Raw genomic sequence first — 19,703 nt, forward strand, 5'->3', positions numbered from 1 at the left:
GAGTTGGTTTGTGACAAAACCTATAAAGCTTCCTGTCGAAGCCAACTATCTGAGCCAATGTTGTTCCCTCAAGGAAACAAAAGAAATGAAAGAACAAAATGTAACTTCGGAATTTCAACTTGTACATAAACAGCTTTACTTTGAGTTTTTGAAAGCCATTTCCTTTGAAAGAACTCATTTGTTCATGCTGTTATTAATGACACAAAAAGCTATTTACACATATACGCAAGACTAAATACAACAACAAACAACACTCAGGGTTCTCTAAATTATAATGGCTATTACATTGTCTGAGTTGTTTTGAACTGGGGTGATAAACTTAATTTAATTCAGAGACCGAGTAAAAAATGAAAGTAAATCTCAAAAATGCCAAAAATTTAATGCAAACTTCAGATAACCATCAGGCTGAAACTTCTTTTTTGGAAGTGCAATCTGAAATCTTGCCACTGTAGTTCTTCTCTTAAGACTAATGTATATTGCTTTTCAAAACATAAGATTTTGGTCACAACATTCCCTTGTGGCTGAATGTATTCATTAACTGAATGATATCTTACACTGTGAATGTTGACGTTGGACATTTGCCTTTGGTTAGATTGTTCTTCAACGCAGTTTTTAAGTAATTCAAACAGAATCCTAAGCAACATAAAACAAAGAACAATGTTTATCCAGCTTCTTTTTTTCTTTTTCTTTTTAAACGGTGTGTGATTGCTTGCCAATAAATAAATGGCTGTATCAAAGCAACAGCCGAGAGCAAGCACCAGTTCACGCATTTCTCCAGTCAGAAGCAGAATAACATACAAGCAGCTGCAGCCTGACAGGTAGCCCAGTGGCAACATTTAGAGAAGCTTTTGGTTTATTCAGGTAGGGAAATGCTTCTAAAGTGCCCGGTCGCATGCAGGTGTGGGCCATCTGAGCGCTGACGTGGCTGACCTGCATGGAGAAGGTGAAAAAAAGAGACAAAGACGTCTTTCTGTCTCAAGGGTACCAGGTGTTAGCCAGAACAGTGTTATCTTATGTGGTTGTTTTGTTCCGTTCAAGTTTTCCTCCCAGTGGAATTATGCTCATACTTTCGAAAAGATTGCTGTGAAATGATGGGAAAAGTCCCACTTTGAACATGAGGACAGAATACAGGACGGGATGCTTTGGTGATTCTATTCTGCACACTTTACGTTAACTTCCCCAATGATAGAAGAGAGGCTGGCCGAAATTTTTCTCTATCCACTCACTGGTTCATACCTGTGCGAGTCAAAAATGAAAACTCTCTGACTGTGATGAGCTTCCCTCAGCAATCACTTGATGTCAATCTCACTAAACAAACAAGAAATTGAAAGATGCTTGGAGATTTTAGGCACAACTTGTTTTGTATCACTGTTCCTGTAGTGGTGCAGGTGGCACTTATACAACTAGCAGAAACTCACAACTCACAACTTGATCGGTGAGCACATGTGCAAGAAACCTCTGAGTTAAAGCCACTGACTGATTGAACCAGGCATTGTCCATAAATACAGCATACCATGGTCATCATCAGATCTGCTGTGGGTCAGACAAATCCTCCGTTTTCATCTGTTTGATCGCTGACAAAAAGTAATGAGGAGTACCATTTGAAGTCCTGTTGAGATGTACACTTTTCACACGAGCCAGTGACGAGTCTGACAAGATGTGGAAAACACAAAGGAACACATTGCACACTCAGCTGTCACATTAAGCACCACAAAAGAGACGAAGGCTCCGAGTGTTTGACACTGCTCCTTCAGACAGAGAAAAAGCATTAAAATAGACATCTGGAGCATAAAATAGTTTCATCATTTCCTGTCATACGAATTTCATCACGTCCATCACATTAAAGGCTTCAAAAAGGAAGTTGATGAAACTCCGAGACATACTGTAAAACCTTTTCTGCTGTGAGATAACAGTGTCCCTGCGATCCTCTGCATTTCACCCTTAACTGGGTCACTCTGCATCGAAAAGGTTTTCGAAATCAAAGTTAAAGGATAGAGTCACAGTTCTCCAAGTATTCCTTCTCATATACATAATCTAATTAGCTTCATTTCCAGTCTACACTTCCTACTCCTGACAGAAGCTAAGACGCAGACAAAATAAAACTTCAGCATTTCAATAGCATTTCTATTGTGATTTCAGACAGATGCTTCTACCCGGGTGTAAAGAAAAGGGGTGGATGCGGTGTACAAGTAGGGGAAGTTATCCAACCCCATGTGGAGTGGTTTGAGTTTTCACATGCGATTGGAAGAACTATCATGAGATCGAAAACTGAACTTTCACGTGCCTTAATTCACAATATATGATCATATATTTGTAAAGACAAATATTTGTGCTGACCGACAGTTTTTGTTAAAATTGTTAGTATTCCTAGTTTCACATAAACTCACATAGATTCCATCATTCGATGCTTCGAGCTGTATTTCACACTCATATCTCTGCTTCACATGCAGGCTTGGAGGCCTTTCGATGAGTTTGCGTCTTCCTGCACACGAAGGGATTTTACTAGTTTGTCCTCCACAATCCAAAATCATGCAATGGCAATTAATTGGTTGCTCTAAATTGTAACAACCTGTGCATGTGTGTGTCTATCTTCCCTCTGTTTGTACATTGCAATCTGGAATTGACTCCAGCCCCTCGTCAAATCTGGATGAACAGATAAATGTGTTGTTTGTCTCTTTTCTTATGGCATAATTTCAGTTTTGTTATTATTTTTTCAGAAAAATGAAAAAGAAAATCTCATTAAAAAAAATAATTTAAACTATAAATGTTCAAATAAATTGAATTAAAACCATTACTTGGCAATTAACTTAAATAAAATTCAAACGGGAAACAAAACCGTCCCCAGAATTTGACTCTGTGAAAGTTTGTGCCGAAACGAAGGGAACTAAAAGTTGTCTTGTACAAGGCCTCTCTCTAGTGGGCATGTGGAGAATTGAATTAGAAACTCAATCAGAGCAAGGACGTGATTAATATCAGGTGAGAGGGTTAAAGAAACAAACAAAACACGATACTAAAATACAACTCTATATTATTGACAAGGCATTTAAATCTAAATTGATAATCAATTGAACTTATTGTTTCTTATCATATATTAACACAGAGGTTACAGGCCTTTTTCCCGTTGATTATCACTTTTCGTAGTACATCTAGCTGAAAATCAAGGAACTGAAGTCACGTAATAAGGCATGATGTTCACTGCAGTTACAAATGTTGTGTTTGAAGGTGTTGGTGTGTGAAGTGGAGTTACTGTCTTGTACAAATAAGCTTTTTACTTACTGGAGAAATTATGTGACCACACTGCACTTTAGTCACATCATCAAGGTTTGGAGTCAGACCATGGTGTTTCCCTTTGTTTTGGTGTGATGAAAGTCTCCCGAATTTTAATGTTTCATAATCTAAGTGTGTGAAGGATTGAAGAAAAAAAGAAAATAAAAAAGGATAATCAGAATCCATCTATTTTAATGGTGAAGAGGTATTTGGTAAATCTGTCAACAGTGTTTGGCTACCTGAACTGTCTTTTATATTTTTCTTTTACCAGTCGTTCATTGAACGTATTTTTTTTTACCTTTTCCTTGGAGGTTTCTTCAAACAGGCTTGTGCTCCCAGTGGAAAAGGCAGGTCCAAATAGCTCAAATATTTGTTTAACAATGGGAACACACCCTTTCCTCTGGATTGATCTTAATGCCATAGGGCCACTGTTTGTTTTTTAACACCCAAATCTACACCCTGCTTTATACACAATAGAGACAAAAGCCAATATTGTTCTTCTGGGCAGGGTGAGAGATTCTTTTTAACTTATTAAAGGCAGATGAGGAGCTTTACATGTTATATATATGTTCCAAATAAAAACCACAAAGGAGATTGGATAAATGCAAAAAATACCAAAACATTAAGATTCTACAAAAGTACAGCAACAACCATTTAAAAACCACATTTGTTATTTATGACGTTGTTTGTTTTGTCTATACAAAAATGATCCGATGCAAAGATGACAAATAAAAATCAATTCAATCCAAATACTCAAAAGGTGATCTCCATTGAATTAAAATAATCAAAGATGACTATGAAAACTATTAACTAAAAATAAATGATCATACAAAATTGTAATACATTATCATCAATAATAATAAATGGACAACCAAAAACATTTGATTTTCAACCACAGGAGAGACCAAAGTAATGCAAAGAAAGCTACATGGAAATCTCAAAAGAACTACAGGACACTAAAAGAACAAGATAAATGTGAAATTAATCCAACTTTAGGCAAAAGAAATTCAGAAAATATGTATAAATCAAACTGAAATAGATTAGTATGACTGCACGAGAGACAGCATATAGATACAAAACAACCAGAAAAGGCTACAAACTAATTAGAAATAGACACGTAAGCACTCCAAGGAGCTACTGCAAGGTATGCAACACAGGTGAATGGCTAGAAGACAGTTTTTGCAGCTCTTGGGAATGTTTCTTAGTCCTGTCACATCATAGTTCCTCAAATGGCACCATGAGAGCTTTATTTAGTGCACTGAAAATGGAATTAGTTAATTAATCTCTCCCGTGGCATGGATTAGTCCATCTATAATGTGAATCCACAAAGGACCACTCTGAAAGAGTTAGTCATTAGGAGTTGATCTCTCTCTCAGAAAAAAAAATGGAGGGTGACAGCTATTTCTCCCTCTCTGATCCTCATCCTCACCCTATCAGAAGCAGACATGGACAAACTGTCACATGTTCCCAAAGCCCAGTCACATGCTCTACAGTCTGTACTGTACTTCTCCTAAGCATACTTCACTTTCCTCCTCTGATACTTTCAGGTGCTTCTGGTGAAAATTTACCTTCCATCTATTTTGGGAATTTGGAAGATTACATTTTGTTTGGGGTCCAAGCATGAAAAACTGTACATTAATTCATCACAATTTACAATGACACATTTTCCCCATTCCTACAAATAAACAAACAAAAATGATTAAAGTAAAACACACATCAATTTTTCCAAATATACACACAAATCCTGGACTAAATTATAGTTTAATCAGAAACAAAACTCAACCAAGGGCTTGAAAATCATTAAGAGTGTAAACTGTTGAGCAGAGCAAAGCGAAATAGCAGACTCAAGACACTGAGTCACATGCAAAATCTGAATGAAAATAAATAAAACAGTGGATGGTTGGAAAGAAAATATTTATTCCAGGCGAAGGATTATGAAGTTTCCACTTAAAACATATATTTGAGCCGAGCAGAACAGAGGGAATTACATTCTCCACTTCCAATGAGATAGTTTATCTGATATAACTAAACCTCTTCTAAATCTGACACTACACAAGGAAGACAACCAATGATACATCTATTTTTATCAATGCCATCATGGACCCCCTCTCCCTAAATGACCCCCCTGACCACTGTTCTAAAAACAACAGCAGGTTGGATTATATTAAAAGACCAAATAAAGACATCCAGTAAAGTGTTTATGAACCCAACTTCATAAAATAAACATTAAAGGAAACAAGACTAAACTTTTGTCAATATATTATCAAACTATTAGGTCCACAAAACAGGTTCATGATAAATAAATATCATATATATTTCAGAAGATAAAGTAAACTAAATTTCTGAACACATCAACTCAGGCCATCAGTGAACTCCTACTCCAATCGGACAAGGATAAGAAAATACAAATTGTGTTTTATTTTTCCTCGAATGTTTCATGCTGATTTGCAGGGTCTTGTTCAAAAGCAAAGTTGCAAATTACTTCAGATTTTCTTCAAAAAATACAATATATAGCAATTTCAGTTACAGCAAAGGGAAAACATCTTTTTTTTACATTTTCATTGATTTTAAGCTGTTTACTTACCTTTTGTCCTGATTTTTGTCATAAACCCACGCTTTACTTAAACAATTAATGGATCTAATCTAATTTTGAACTTGTGCATTAATTTATCACATTTTGTTATTGCTAATCTTGTCCAAGACCACTTGCAGACTCGTCTTTCTCCTTTACTCAAGTAGGCGTATGAGATTTCCTGCTGTCCCTGAAGGCGTCACAGACCACATCCTCGTGAGCAGTCAGTAGAAGACCACACAGCATCGTGAAGCTCTCTTATTATCTACCCAGGAGGATCAAGCGCAGCACCTCGGGTCTCTGTAAGTCATTTTACACGCCATGATGTCTTGTTTAGTCATCTTTTAAGTTCCTTGAGCTCATACCGTCCCCTCTTCGGCCCTCTCCGACCGGCTCCGCACGGCGGCGGCAGCGGCCGGGTGCAGTTTCCGGGTTTGCAGTCTTTGTGCACCCGGCACCGAGGTGGTGCGGAGCGCAGAAGCCCAACGTGTTTCTGTTTACCTCCATTTCTGCTTCAGACACGGACAGCGTGGCTGTGGTTGCAAGGATTTAACGTATTCTGGCGGTGTGTTTCATTACCGGCGGACTTAAGGCTGAACTCTGGCAGTACAACGCGAGCCTGGGCCGCAGCTATCTGGCAGACGCCATCTCTCAGCATCCCGAAGCAACTTAACCGATACCTGCAGCTAGCACGCCGGCTAACCTGGCTAATCCACCCCCCCAAAAAAACCCACAGGTCAGCGGCCGTGTCAGCATCTCATCATGCCATCGTTGATTTCTTCGAAACATGAACCAGCATACAGAAAGCCCTCGTTTCTGTTGTTCAACGTGCGTTTCAAGTCTGGACGTGCGCGCAAAAGTCCTTTTCGAAAGCCTCTAATTGTATAATTTCCTCTCCTGTGTGGTGGACACTGCTGGGACCTCCAGACAGACCAATTTGACATGACGATTTGATTTGACATCTTCAATTCGGCTGCATGCAAAACAAAGTGAATGTCCGTTTATGTCCCGGGATCTCACCATTCTTCTGTGTCCATGTGTCTTGTCATGAACGCTTCTGTCTGCTGTCAGAAGAGTTCATTCATTGTTATAGTAATCATCCGGATTAATTTGATAAATCCTGGTTAATGATCATTACTATGTAATCGCAATAATCTATTTTATTTAACTACTGTACTACTAAATGTGTAAAGTGGCTTTTGTAATTTGCAAATTGAAAAAAAAAAAAAGCCTCGTTCCAATGACCGCAACAAACGTGCCAAACATATTGGATGATTTTACCTGGCGTTTATTATAAATAGTACAAAACATTTTTCCATTGAATGATTCACTGAAGACCAATTAGGAAGCACTAAAAATAAACAACCTGACAGTCTTTTTTTTTACTGTTGTAATTTGAAACATATCTATAATGCCGAGTTGATTTACCTCTATTCAGTCACAAAGAGATGGGGGAAAAAATGGTTTAAAGCAGTTTTTTTACACACACATCATGATAAGATTTACTGCTACTTCACTGGAACTGCATTTCATTTCTCAACTTTTGTGGTTAGACAGTCATTGCAATGTTGCCATACTTTGGAAACTTCAATGAGTTTGTCATTATTGCAGGGTCATGATTCATCATTGTAGCGTCACAGAAATCAACATCAGACATTGTTTATTTTTGAAGAATGTTGACTTAAAATATAAACAGAAACAACTGAGTCTTGAGGTGTAGTTTGTTTTTATTTGTATTAAGTGATTGATCCCTGCAGCCATGCCAGTTCAGAGACAACTGAAGAAACATTACAGTGAGGTCTTTTTAAAAAGGGAGGCTACATATTTCAGTTCACTTGAGTTCATATCACAGTGACAAGGTGGGAAGATGCCTTCTGGGAAGCAGGGAGTTACGAAGTCTTTTATCAGCTTCGTGCCAGGACATTTTCATGGTCAGCACACATTTATATCAGAAAGAGTGAGAAATGTAATCAGGGCAGTTACACAAAAGAGAAGAGTTTAACTCAACATTTTCCATCAACTTATGAAGCGTATGTTGATTAATCGCATGCTTTTTGCCGTGTGTGAACATCTTGGAAGTTCTTGTTATAGTTTCTTAAACACCAAGGTCACATCTTTGATTTTTATTAGGATCGTAACTATCATGCCTGACAAAGACAAATGAGGAATGTTGAGAAAATGACCATTAATTTTTAATTTTAGCAATTTTTTTTTATTGTTGCCATTATTAGAAACTTTTAGTTGTTTTTTGTTTTGTTTTTTGCTGCAAAAGTTCCTACACAAATGTAGAAATACACCCCCAATGTCAATATCTGATGTTGATTGTATTTCATATTTTTGTTTGCAGATATCCTTAACATATTCTTCCTTTGTAATAGTTGGTATATTATTATGGAACTAATTACAAATTGCAAAAGTTTTAACTCTGAATTATGGTATTACTGGAGAAATAGTTAAATAATATTTTAATGTGACGATTACCATTATTATGATGGCGCTTTGTATGATTTTTGCATTTACTGGAAAATCCTGAGATTTTAAAAATCCTGGTAAATTGACTTTTTAAGTGTGCAATGATGTTGTTGGTTTGTTAGAAATATAAGTGTTAAATGTGTGCAATAATTTTGGCATATCGGCCGCATGTGCCTTCATGCAGATGTTTCTTGGCCTGCAGCGATGACAAATGAAGAGATGAGTGTGGCCCTCCTGGCACTGATGTTCCTCTTCGCTGTGAGTGACTGTTCCACGGGTTCAGACTGCACCCCGCCCACGACGGAGGCCAGCAGCGGGTTGCGTCTACTGTCTGCCGTGGTCGACGCACAGAGAGCTGAGCAGAGCCAGAGGCAGCACCTTGAGGCTCTTTTCAACAGGTCAGTCACGTTGAAACAGTGGGATTGATGTTTCTGAAGCATTTTTTTCTTTATAATTTTGCAGCAGCTCATCTTAACGGGTTGAAAGTTGAACAAATAAATTGTTGACTATGGAAGGAAAATTTCCTTCAGAACAAATATTTACACAGTTTGCAGAACTATTAGGCACGTGAGTATTTTGGCCATATCGTCACTTTAATGCATGTTTCCCAACTATCGTATTATCAGGCACATTGTTTTCCTCAGGCAAAATGGGCTGAAAAACAGATTTGACTGACTCTGGGGAAAGAAAAAAAAAGAATATTAAAGAAATCTTTCAGAAGGATGCAGCACACTTGAAATTGCAAAGTTATTGGGCTATGACATAAAAGAAGCAAAAGCCTAACTAAAAGGTTTTAAGATTACAACAGTCAGGGTTCGTACTCCGAAATGAAGTCGTTTTCAATCACACTCTCCTTGCTGGATGATGTTTGTCACTTGAAGTCCTATCACAGTTTTGGGTACTGCTGTTGAACTAATATTTGTTTTAGCTTCAAGCAGCGTGATTTTTAAAAGTTCACCGCACTATGATTTATTCTCATTTTGTATAAAATCTGACAGGTATGGAGAAAATGGCACCATCTCTCTGGCCGGGTTAAAGCGTCTCTTGCAGAACGTGGGGTTGGATCGCATCAGGAATGTTATGGTGCAGCATCACGAGCAAGCCGGCCACCACGATCACAACCACCATCATCCCCATCACCACCATGTCCACGATGACAACGACTCGGATCACCAGAAGCACGGTCACTCGTCCCCATTGCACAAGTTTCCAAAGAACTCCGAGAATGACGGGAAGAAAGGCAAGAACTCTGAGGATCACCTCAACCTCTACGACAAGAAGATCACGGCCGCGGTGCAGGCGGCTCAGACTGTCGACTCCACAGCTGTTTACAGTGGCCAGCTACTGGCGAAACCACAGGAGGGCAGCTCAGATCGGCCCAGTCCTGCCGGAGAGGAAATCACCAGAACAACTGTTAGCAGCTTAGTCGACGAAAGCCAGACGCAGGGCGCTGCAGTCAGCAGAGGAGATGATCATAACCATTCTCATGACCACGAAAACCGCAGCCTGGAGACCACTGATGTAAGATACTTAATTCTTACCTTTTTACATTTAGACTTGCTTATCTGATGAAATGCACTCATTTGATGTTTCGGTCTGTCTTCACAGTGTTTGAATGCCTCCACCATCCTCTCCTCACATGGGATGTCTCAAGAAGTCGGCGTCACCATCAGAGACTTCAGCTTCCTGTGCACCGCCCTCCTCAACCAGCTCGACAGAGGAGCGTGTATCCTTCATGAAGAGAGAGGTGAGAGACGATGGAGACCCTTCGGATGGGCGAAAATAATCAGTGGTTACATTAGTGGGAATTTTAATTGAGAGAGAATGACATCTGGTTTTATATAAGTAAAGCTAAAAACAGATACCAGTGTTTCAAAACAAAAGCATACAAAATCCGCATGATAAAATTAATTATTAATTAATTTATCAGTTTCTTTTTTCCACTTAAGTACAGTTTGTTTTTCTTTCTTAACAGCAGACTGGTTATTTGATACATCCCATCATAGGTTCACCTCCACATTTCAGACTGAAGCCAAAAATTGTTCCTGAACTTGAAGATTTCTCTCCTTGACTGAACCATGAAGTAAACACAAAAAGACAAACTCTTAAACACGTCATCTATTGATGAGCCTCTGAGCTCCACAATGATCTGTGTCTGCCATGATCAAAAGTGGACAAAATGTACAAACCAGGTTTCTCTCAGTGAGCAGACGGTCAACAGGAAATGCCACTTCAAACATTTTTCTGCGATGATGCATTACTACATCCTGTAAAACATCGGCCACTCGGTCGTCTTTTTTCCTCTCAGGACATAATCATCACAAGCATGCTCATGATCACCATGGAGACCACGACCACTCCGAGCACAACCACAACGACCACAACCATACTGAGCGCAATGCCGGGGATAATGAAAGAAATATCTCAACAGGTAATGATGGAAAGGATGGAATCTGTTGGTGAGATGAGTTTTTCACACATTTGACAAATATTTTAAAGAAATAGGAAATTCTAAATTGTTGTTGTTGTTGTTGTTTTTTTACAAATAGTCACAACTGTTTCGGAGATATATAATTATATATATTAAAAAAAAAGGTGACATTTATTTTTCATATTTTTTGAAAGGGTTAACAAAAACAACTTTACCCTCCCCACATTTCCTTTTTTATGAACAAATAAGAATCAAGTTTTGCAACATTGCATAGAAACTCTATGACAAGGTTCAAATTGACATTTCTCCAACAGTGTTGGATCATTCTAAGAGCCTTGTATTTTCGGTGTTTCAGCGTGGATTGGAGGTTTTCTCTCCATCACCATCATCAGCCTGCTGTCGCTGCTTGGCGTCGTCCTCATCCCACTCATGAACAGAGTTTTCTTCAAGTTCCTGCTCAGCTTCCTGGTGGCGCTGGCTGTGGGCACACTCAGCGGCGATGCCTTCCTGCATCTCATCCCTCACGTGAGTCCACGCCTGGATACACTACTGAAGCGCTTGTGTAGTGTGTTGCTTATTGTATTGCTACTCTTGTAGTATTTTTTGTCTTATTTTCCCCACAGCCATCACTGTGTTTAACTTCCATGTTTCCCCGCCTCACCAGTCCCAAGGAGGCCACCATCACCACCACGAGGACCTTGGGATGAATCCTGAAGGGCATCACCCCCACGATGAACACGAGGAAAACCTGGATGCTGTGTGGAAGGGTCTGACGGCTCTGAGTGGCGTCTACATCATGTTTCTGATCGAACACTTCCTGACGCTCGGGAAAATGTACAAAGACAAGAAGCAAAAGGTCAGCGATCAATTAGCTTCTTCACAAAGAGTGTGTTTACTCAATGGCGATGTCAAAATACACACAAATCAAGACCCATTTCAAGCTGCAGGTATATTTAAGTATTTGTGTAGAAGATTGAAATGTCATTTCATGAGCTAATTCAAATAATTTTGGAACCAAATGAATTCACCATTGGGTTGTATTATTTTCCATTCACTTACCTTCTAGACTTCCTTTTGAGGTTCAGGATAATTTAGGGCCCTCAATTAACCGCACATGCATGTTTTTGGGCAGTGGGGCACCCAGACAAAACCCACGCACAGCAAAAACATTGAAAGACCTGGTCCAGATTAAAACCCACAATCTTCTCACAAAGACAGGAGAGCACATAGTTGACATTCATATGTTTAATGTTTTGGAATTTGTGAAATTAAAAACATAATTGATGATTGTTTCCCCTCAAACTATGAGCAGGGGTCTTGAAGCCTCCATTGAATGCTGCACCATTTTAAACCAGGGGTTTCACAAGTGATGGTGTTTGATGTTCTGTGAAATAAAAGGCAGTTCATGTGTCTACAGATCCAAAAGAAGTGGGAGCAGAACGAAAAACTGGACCCTGAGAAGCAGCCTGCTCTGGAGGAAAATGACATGAAGCCAAGCGAAGGTGAGAGGTTGCACTATTTCTAAGACATAAGATACGCATGCTCTACATTGGCATTCAGGTGAGGCCAAAAACCTACGAAGCGATTGGAAGTTGAGCTCAACACTGAGCGATACTGTTATCACACAGAAACTGACCCCATAGACTGAATCAAAGACCCGTTTGAAAATCTGCTTTGGCGACTGGCCCATGTTGAAATCACAAGAGAAGTGCTCCATGAGGTCCTCCTCTTCCTCCGGTGTACAAGTCATGATAATGAAGACATCAGTACAGAAGCATCAACAAAGTGAAGTGAACCGAGGTGAAAACGTTGTTCCCGCAACATCGTGTTCATCTCTTCCCAGATGAGCAGAAGTTCCCTCCACTTTGTGAACTTTTGCGAAGCGTTCAATCTGTCCACTGGCCGTTGCCCTTATTTACAACATTTTGAGGGTTAACATTCACCCCGCCTGCTGTAAACACCAATTAGAATCTGACAAATAGACATACGGGCCTGCTGACGATGCTTTCTTTGCCAGGTAATCACGTTGACACCAAACCCACTAAGTTGTTCGGAATAGTGTGTTGCCGTAAATGTCGGTGTAAAAATGGCATCAGAGTGACTTTACAAGTGGAACAGCCGAATGAAGATTTACAGAGAAACATCTTTATGACTTTAGTCTGAATTGTTTCAGTGTATATTTCCTGCCCCCAGATGTTGAGACTAACGGAGCCAGTACCTTTGGCGACCACTCGAACAGCCTGCACGGCGGCAGCGTAGCGGAGGAGGAGCAGGTGATGCTGGCGCCGCAGGTGTCGGTCGTCTCCCCGCAAGGCTACAGGCGAGCGTCCGGAGCCGCCGCCGCCGCGTACACCGACGAAGACTGCGAGAACAAATGCCACTCCCACTTCCACGACACCGTAGGCCAGGCCGACAGCATGCACCACCACCACCACGACTACCACCACATCCTGCACCACCACCACTCCCAGAACCACCACCCACACAGCCACTCCCACTCCTACTCGGAGCAGCACTTCCAGCAGGCCGGAGTGGCCACGCTGGCCTGGATGGTCATCATGGGCGATGGACTACACAACTTCAGCGATGGCCTCGCAATCGGTGAGTGAGAGAGGAATTCAGAAGCGGAATAAAGTTCGGGTGATCCAGTGAGGCCTTGTGCCAAAATGCTTTCATGGCACTCGTGGGGTCGCAAAAGCAACTGGACTGGATTTGCACGTTACACCGCAAACTTTTCTGTTCGCGCTGAACCGAATAATCCTTTTTGGTTTGCAGACATCAGGCATTTGATTTTTTTTTTTTGTTTGTTTTTAATTTAAGATACCGGTACTTATAAATATACACTGTAATGGGAAATCTTCACAAACTTTGTGACATCTCAAAACAAGAATGAATCTACAATTCAGTGGATTTTCGCTGGAAGCACTTCAACTCGCACTTCAAGTCGAGTCATTCCTCCCTGAAAATACAGCTTCTGTAAATCAGAGAGATAAAGCTCAAAACAAGTGGGGGTCTAATTTTCCGTAGGAGTTGCTACATGAAAATAAAATGAAATCAGAAAAAATGTGGAGGAATAAGCCACATTTTATAATAGTGCATCTGTCAGCAGCATGTCACATGGAGCGTTTTTATGTTATTTCATGAAGTTTTCTGTTTGTGATCTAAATTGAGTTTGAGACACAACTTTGTCATTACGAGAGTCTTTACTTCTTTCTGATAACTATTTTAATTGGCGCAACAACCAAAAAATGTCCAAACAGTTTTTCCTCATGACTCACAGTTGTCATCTGGATGTCGAGGTTTAGATGTTGATGTCAGGTTTTGTCAGTTTTTGAAGGCTGACCACTGCTCTGCTGTCCGTCTGTAGGAGCTGCTTTCACCGAGGGTCTGTCCAGTGGTCTCAGCACATCTGTGGCTGTTTTTTGCCACGAGTTGCCACATGAGCTTGGTAAGATTCTTTAAATCTTCTCTGCGGTACGGATGAATACATTTAGACTGATTGGCATTGTGAGAAACAAAGGGTGCATTGTATTTCCATACAGGCACAATTATTTTCGTACGACACAATTCAAGAATTGTTGGCCACTGCTATTTTTCTCAATCTGGGTTTCGATGTAATGTGTGTACATCTTCACTGGGTTGTTTTCCTGACAACTAATGACCGGTGTGTATACGTGACAGTGTGTAATAATTACTAAAAGTCTGTCTGCTGTGTTCATCAGGTGATTTCGCAGTGCTCCTGAAGGCGGGCATGACGGTGCGTCAGGCCATTCTTTATAACGTGTTGTCGGCCATGATGGCATACTTTGGCATGGTGACCGGCATTTTGATCGGACACTTCGCCGAAAACATCTCCATGTGGATATTTGCCCTCACAGCTGGGCTCTTTATGTATGTTGCCCTGGTGGACATGGTGAGTCATTGTTACACCCCACCCAAAAACACAGCCCATCAGAAATGAACAGCGAGACCAGTTAGAACCTGCTGCCTATCTTATTGTGATGAGCTTCATTATCTGTTCATACTGGATGGGTTCACATGTCAATTAGTCATTTGTGCTTGCAAGACTTTTAGTGTGACAGAAGTCAAAAGAGGAACCTTATTTGAAAAGGCGATTTGACCACAGAGGAAGGAAATCTACTGAGTGTGATGCGTGTCATGCGGAGAACTGAAAGATGGCGCAGCATCACCATACATGGAGAAATGTCAAATGTTGAAACTTAAAAAAAAAAAAAATTAAATTTGCTTTTGTTTGTTTTGGTTTTTTTACACAAAAGTATATTGTGCAATTAGTGAAGTGACTCTTTTATATTTTGAGAAGAAATGTAGATTAAAAAGGAAATAAGTGGAGATTAAAAGGAATTGGTACAAAAGAAACAAACAAGATAACTTTAGTCCAAAGGTGTAAAAGTAATATGCCATATAAACACATAATTTATGGTTCAAAATATAGCCTTCAATGAACACACACATAAGTAAACACCTTTAATTTCCCATGGATCCCAGTGGCCACTAATATGTTCCAATGTAAAATTAAGGAAGTGTATATAAACTAAAAACTAAAAACAACATTCAGTTGTATAAACTACTGTACGCAAAGATTATGCATCACAGGTGTGATTCAGGGTAAAATATAAATTTGTTTTGTGTTTCATTCAGTCTGCTGGTACAGACTATTATCATTGTGAGGCTCTTAGAGATTTTATCACCTCACTGTGATTCAGCCGAGGTGGGGATACGTGCTACTCGCCAAATCGCATCTGCATGTAGGTTCAAGTGTCAACTTTCGTACCTCACAGAGAAAACGATCTGATTCCAATGCCATATTTCCACACGGCGATGAGAAACCACTCAGACAGCAGAACTGAAAGTCTGGTATTTCAGCAACATCTGTTGAGGTTTGACCTCAAGTCTAACTCTCACTGGTGCCCGGCCTGGCAGAGAGCTTTGGCCCTCAGAACCAGATGGCCTCTTCTCACACACCTTGTCTCTTAGTTTGACACGTCTATTCAAGACATGCAGGAGAGGTGATCTGTCGTGAGCAGCTGCTTCTCCAGAAAGTGTTGGTTAAACCTCTCCTGACCTCCTGTGGCTGCTTCCCTGTACTGCCGCCCGGAATAAAACAGACACGAAAATACTTCTTCGTCTCTAAACATATGTGTGTGTCTTTTTCCTTTTGCCTTCAGGTGCCCGAGATGCTGCACAATGACGCCGGGGACCACGGCTTCAGCCACTGTGGCTTTTTCCTCCTCCAGAACGCCGGCATCCTGCTGGGCTTCTGCATAATGCTGCTAATTGCTATTTTTGAGCACAAAATTCAGCTGGACCTCGGATACTGAGGAGAGAGAGAGAGAGAGAGAGAAGTGTTGATCTCCTTCTACATTCCATTATCTCCATCTTAATGTCTAAAGTTTATATTTGTTGTGACGTAGACACCAGTCACTGAGTTTGTTTGCATTTCCACGTGTTGCAAGAGGAACCGGATAAAGCAAAAATCGGGACGGGACCTTCCCTCACGTGGTAAAAACTTGGGTCAAGCTGAGGTTAAATGTGAAGATTAAATCAGAGTAGTTTGTTTTGGGTTTTTTTTCTGTGAGTAAACCAGTAGTCATTCCCTCCTGCAGCATTATGTCGAGAGTCCATCCAGAAGAGTTTCAGCTTATTCTGATAGTGAATCTAAAACGCTCCTCTCTCGTCCCCACTCGGGCTAAGAGTAGTTTTTGTTGTGCTCCATATGTTTGAACTATTCCTGACACAACCCTGCAAACTGCCTCAAAACAATTAAATATATTGCATAATATTAAGTATTGAAATAATATTGGCACGCAGTTTGCCAAAAAAAATTTTATGTACCACTCAAACTGAACAATTTGAATCATAACCATAACTAAATAACTGACACAAAAAAAACCAAACTTTTTTTTTTTGAAGACCTAAATAAGCAAAACTCTTAATTTTGACTAGTAGGCTTTGTGGAGCGGTTGCCGGCTGTTCAATCAGTGTACATTGTTTGTTAGTGTTTTATAGAGGCGATTTGTTGTTATTTTGTTCCCATGTTAAACCATTTTAAGCCTTAATCGGGCAACACTGTGTTCTAGACAACAGAAGTAGCGTGCGTGTTGGAGGGTTTGGATAAGTTCATTAGTTGGGTCAATGTGGAATTCTGCAGAAAACTGAAGGTTTCTGAGTTTTGTTGCTCCGAAGTGAAATTAAAAAAAAAAAAAAAAAAAAAAAAGCTTTCTACTGGTGCCATTAAAGGTTCCTCTTTGACCTCGTTAGATTTAAACCATTTCAGGATTGTAGGATTACATCACAGTGACAAGGTGAAGCCACTTGTGTGGAAGCCACATGAGGACTGTTAGAAGACCAAATGTCTCCAAGTCCAGCCGTCAAACGATGCCAAATGCAGCCAGATGAAGAAAATTCTATTTTGACGATATTCCACTGATCTCGTTGTCGAGGTTGGCGCCTCCGTGAGAAAACCCATGGTTTGAATTCGATTGTGTGTCTGATCGTCTCTCTTTTTGTCCTGTGATGGACCGGCAGTGTGTCCTCTTTTTACTCATCTCGGCTCCAACACACACTAAGTGGTATGAAGTGATACAGAGGATTGATCAATTTAAAAAAATGTTTTAAAGTGGATTCAAACTAACATGCTCTGAGATGGCACGCAGCAGAATGCAGGCCAGATAAGTACCTTTAATCAATATTTGCACCAAAGTAGTTGCAGTGTGTGTGTGGGAGGGGGGCGCACTTAAAAGATAACGGCTTTAAGAAAAGCTTCAAAAAAGGAAGGAATAAAAAGAAGAAGAAAAAAACCGTCTTGCTGTAAAAAGAAAATCTGCACAAATGCTGTGATACTTTTACTCTGATTTCTCTTGTGAAAATGGAGAAACTTTAAACCAGCTGTTTCCTGTCTCATGACTCTGATGAAAGCAGGAAATCTGCAAAGGTATTTGTGTTAAGGTCATTTTTTTTTTTTTTTTTTATAAAAGAGTAGGCTGCTAATGCTTTGTTACGACTGCATCCCCATGGCTGTAGCTTGTATGGATGTGACACTATAAATGTGTAATTTGTTTATGGTAATGAAATGATCCATTATTGACCAGAGTTACCTTATTTTTTATTTTGTTGACTTGCTGCACATATTCAGCATATGTTCCCTTAATTTTCTTCTCACTCACACGGTGAAGTCACAGATCTTGTTTTTCAAGGTTTAATCGTATATTTTTGGTTAGCATTTTGTATTTGGCAGCTTTTCTTTAGATATAAACTTAGTTTTAATGGCGTGCTCATAATGGGAAATGCTAGACAGATCAATTCATTTTCAGCTAAACCAGCTGAGCGTTTGTGTTGCACTAGAATACTCCATGCTTTTTTTTTTTTTTTTTATGTATTTGAATTACAAATATATGGTGGCTTTTCACCAACTGTCTAATAATATGTGTTATTGGTCTCGGACACAAACTCCCTTCCATTGTTTCGTTAACTTTTTTGTTCATTTTTAGCACTAATTGCTTTTGGGACCATTTAAATACTTGCTAACATTCTAACAGACAATTGTTGTCAGCTTTATGAGGCTAAAAGTACATTGTTGCGGTAGAAAAAGTAAGAACCCAATCTCTGTGTTTTATTTGTTTGTTTTTAGGTTTTTTTGTTTTTTTTTTGGTTACACTCAAAACTGTTGATGTGGCAGCTGGAGAGAGATGTTAGAAATTGAATCCTGTTGTTGCAGTATTCCTGCTGTTGAGGTCGAAGTAGTCTGAAGTAGAGCCTCTGTGTGTATCACATACTGCTTATATATACATGTTTCACTTACTATACTGTTTGGAGGAATGTCTGTCAAAGTCAGCACTACCACCCCAAAAAAATGTGTTTTAAAAATTGTGTTTTATTTGAAATGCATCTAGAAACAAAACATCACTAACGCATGTGTGAAATAAAGAAGTCTCTAGTATATTCTATCAGCTTGTATTTTAACTGAAGTTGAGCTGAGTGGCTTTTTGGGGTTGTTGAGCCCAGTCACGTGAAAATATCAGTCCTCTGCTGGGAATTATCTAATGAGACAAAAGATGAAAGAAAAGATGGCATCCATGTCACAGAGGAGGCAGGGAAATTATCACCGAGGTTCAAATGATAAGAAACCACAAACATGTTGGATAAGGGGCATTTCTCGATGCTTTTACTGTTGAGCCACATCTGAAGCTTCAAATGGAATTAGTGATGTGTAGTTGTGAGATTTTACTGATCTTATTAAAGTAGGCATGCATTTTTTTTTTTTTTTAAGTTAATGGCATGTTTAAGTGTTGGGGAAAAAGTCAAGTCGTATGTTTTCACAGTTTGTGAAGCAGGTCAATTTTTTTTTCTCTTTGTGTGTGTGTGTGTGTGTGTGTGTGTGTGTGTGTGTGTGTGTGTGTGTGTGTGTGTGTGTGTGTGTGTGTGTGTGTGTGTGTGTGTGTGTGTGTGTGTGTGTGTGTGTGTGTGTGTGTGTGTGTGTGTGTGTGTGTGTGTGTGTGTGTGTGTGTGTGTGTGTGTGTGTGTGTGTGTGTGTGTGTGTGTGTGGCTCTATCTGTGAACTTAAACACCTATGACCAAGCCATATGTTCAGAGACATTGTGTGGCAGAGCTGTTTAAATGTTTTCTTTTATTATTGTTCCACGTCTGTTGAGAGTGACTGTTGGTTCAGCCCTTCAGGCAGTTTAGATTTTGACTCGCTGCGCTATGTCATTCTAGAAATTAATAAAGACCTCCTGCAATCCCTCACTTTGCTTGTTTTCTCACAGTAAAATTATTAATTTCCTGAAACAAACAAAACTAAAGCATCTGAATTTATGTTGCCGCAGCTTTAATTCAGTGTTTTACAATTTAAATGGTCCTTAAAATGCTTTTAATACAAGGTGGGACCTTTTGCTTTAAGCTTCTCATAATGCCTTTTGCCTGTTTTCATTTGGAAAAGCTTTT

The 19,703-nt window shown here is 39.7% G+C and overlaps 1 protein-coding gene across 1 annotated transcript; it reads left to right on the forward strand.

Annotated features, from left to right (window-relative positions):
* The first annotated feature begins 6,065 nt into the window (after window positions 1-6,065).
* On the forward strand, window positions 6,066-19,027 carry slc39a6 (solute carrier family 39 member 6). Its single transcript, XM_080502848.1, has 12 exons — window positions 6,066-6,141; window positions 8,496-8,709; window positions 9,310-9,832; window positions 9,920-10,058; window positions 10,620-10,742; window positions 11,098-11,267; window positions 11,407-11,598; window positions 12,160-12,244; window positions 12,936-13,343; window positions 14,110-14,190; window positions 14,465-14,655; window positions 15,929-19,027. The coding sequence occupies exons 2-12, from the start codon at window positions 8,516-8,518 to the stop codon at window positions 16,079-16,081; spliced, it is 2,259 nt and encodes a 752-aa protein (XP_080358974.1). The 5' UTR covers window positions 6,066-6,141; window positions 8,496-8,515; the 3' UTR covers window positions 16,082-19,027.
* The last annotated feature ends 676 nt before the right edge of the window (window positions 19,028-19,703 follow it).

This window comes from Blennius ocellaris (assembly GCF_963422515.1).
Source record: "Blennius ocellaris genome assembly, chromosome: 10".
Taxonomy (NCBI): Eukaryota; Metazoa; Chordata; class Actinopteri; order Blenniiformes; family Blenniidae; genus Blennius; species Blennius ocellaris.

Bases quoted from the DNA above. Each gene is read 5' to 3' on its own strand.
- slc39a6 (XM_080502848.1), top strand. From the start codon at position 8,516: ATGACAAATGAAGAGATGAGTGTGGCCCTCCTGGCACTGATGTTCCTC. The intron at 10,059-10,619 runs GTGAGAGACGAT...TTTTCCTCTCAG, and splicing joins TATCCTTCATGAAGAGAGAG to GACATAATCATCACAAGCAT. The intron at 11,599-12,159 runs GTCAGCGATCAA...ATGTGTCTACAG, and splicing joins ACAAAGACAAGAAGCAAAAG to ATCCAAAAGAAGTGGGAGCA.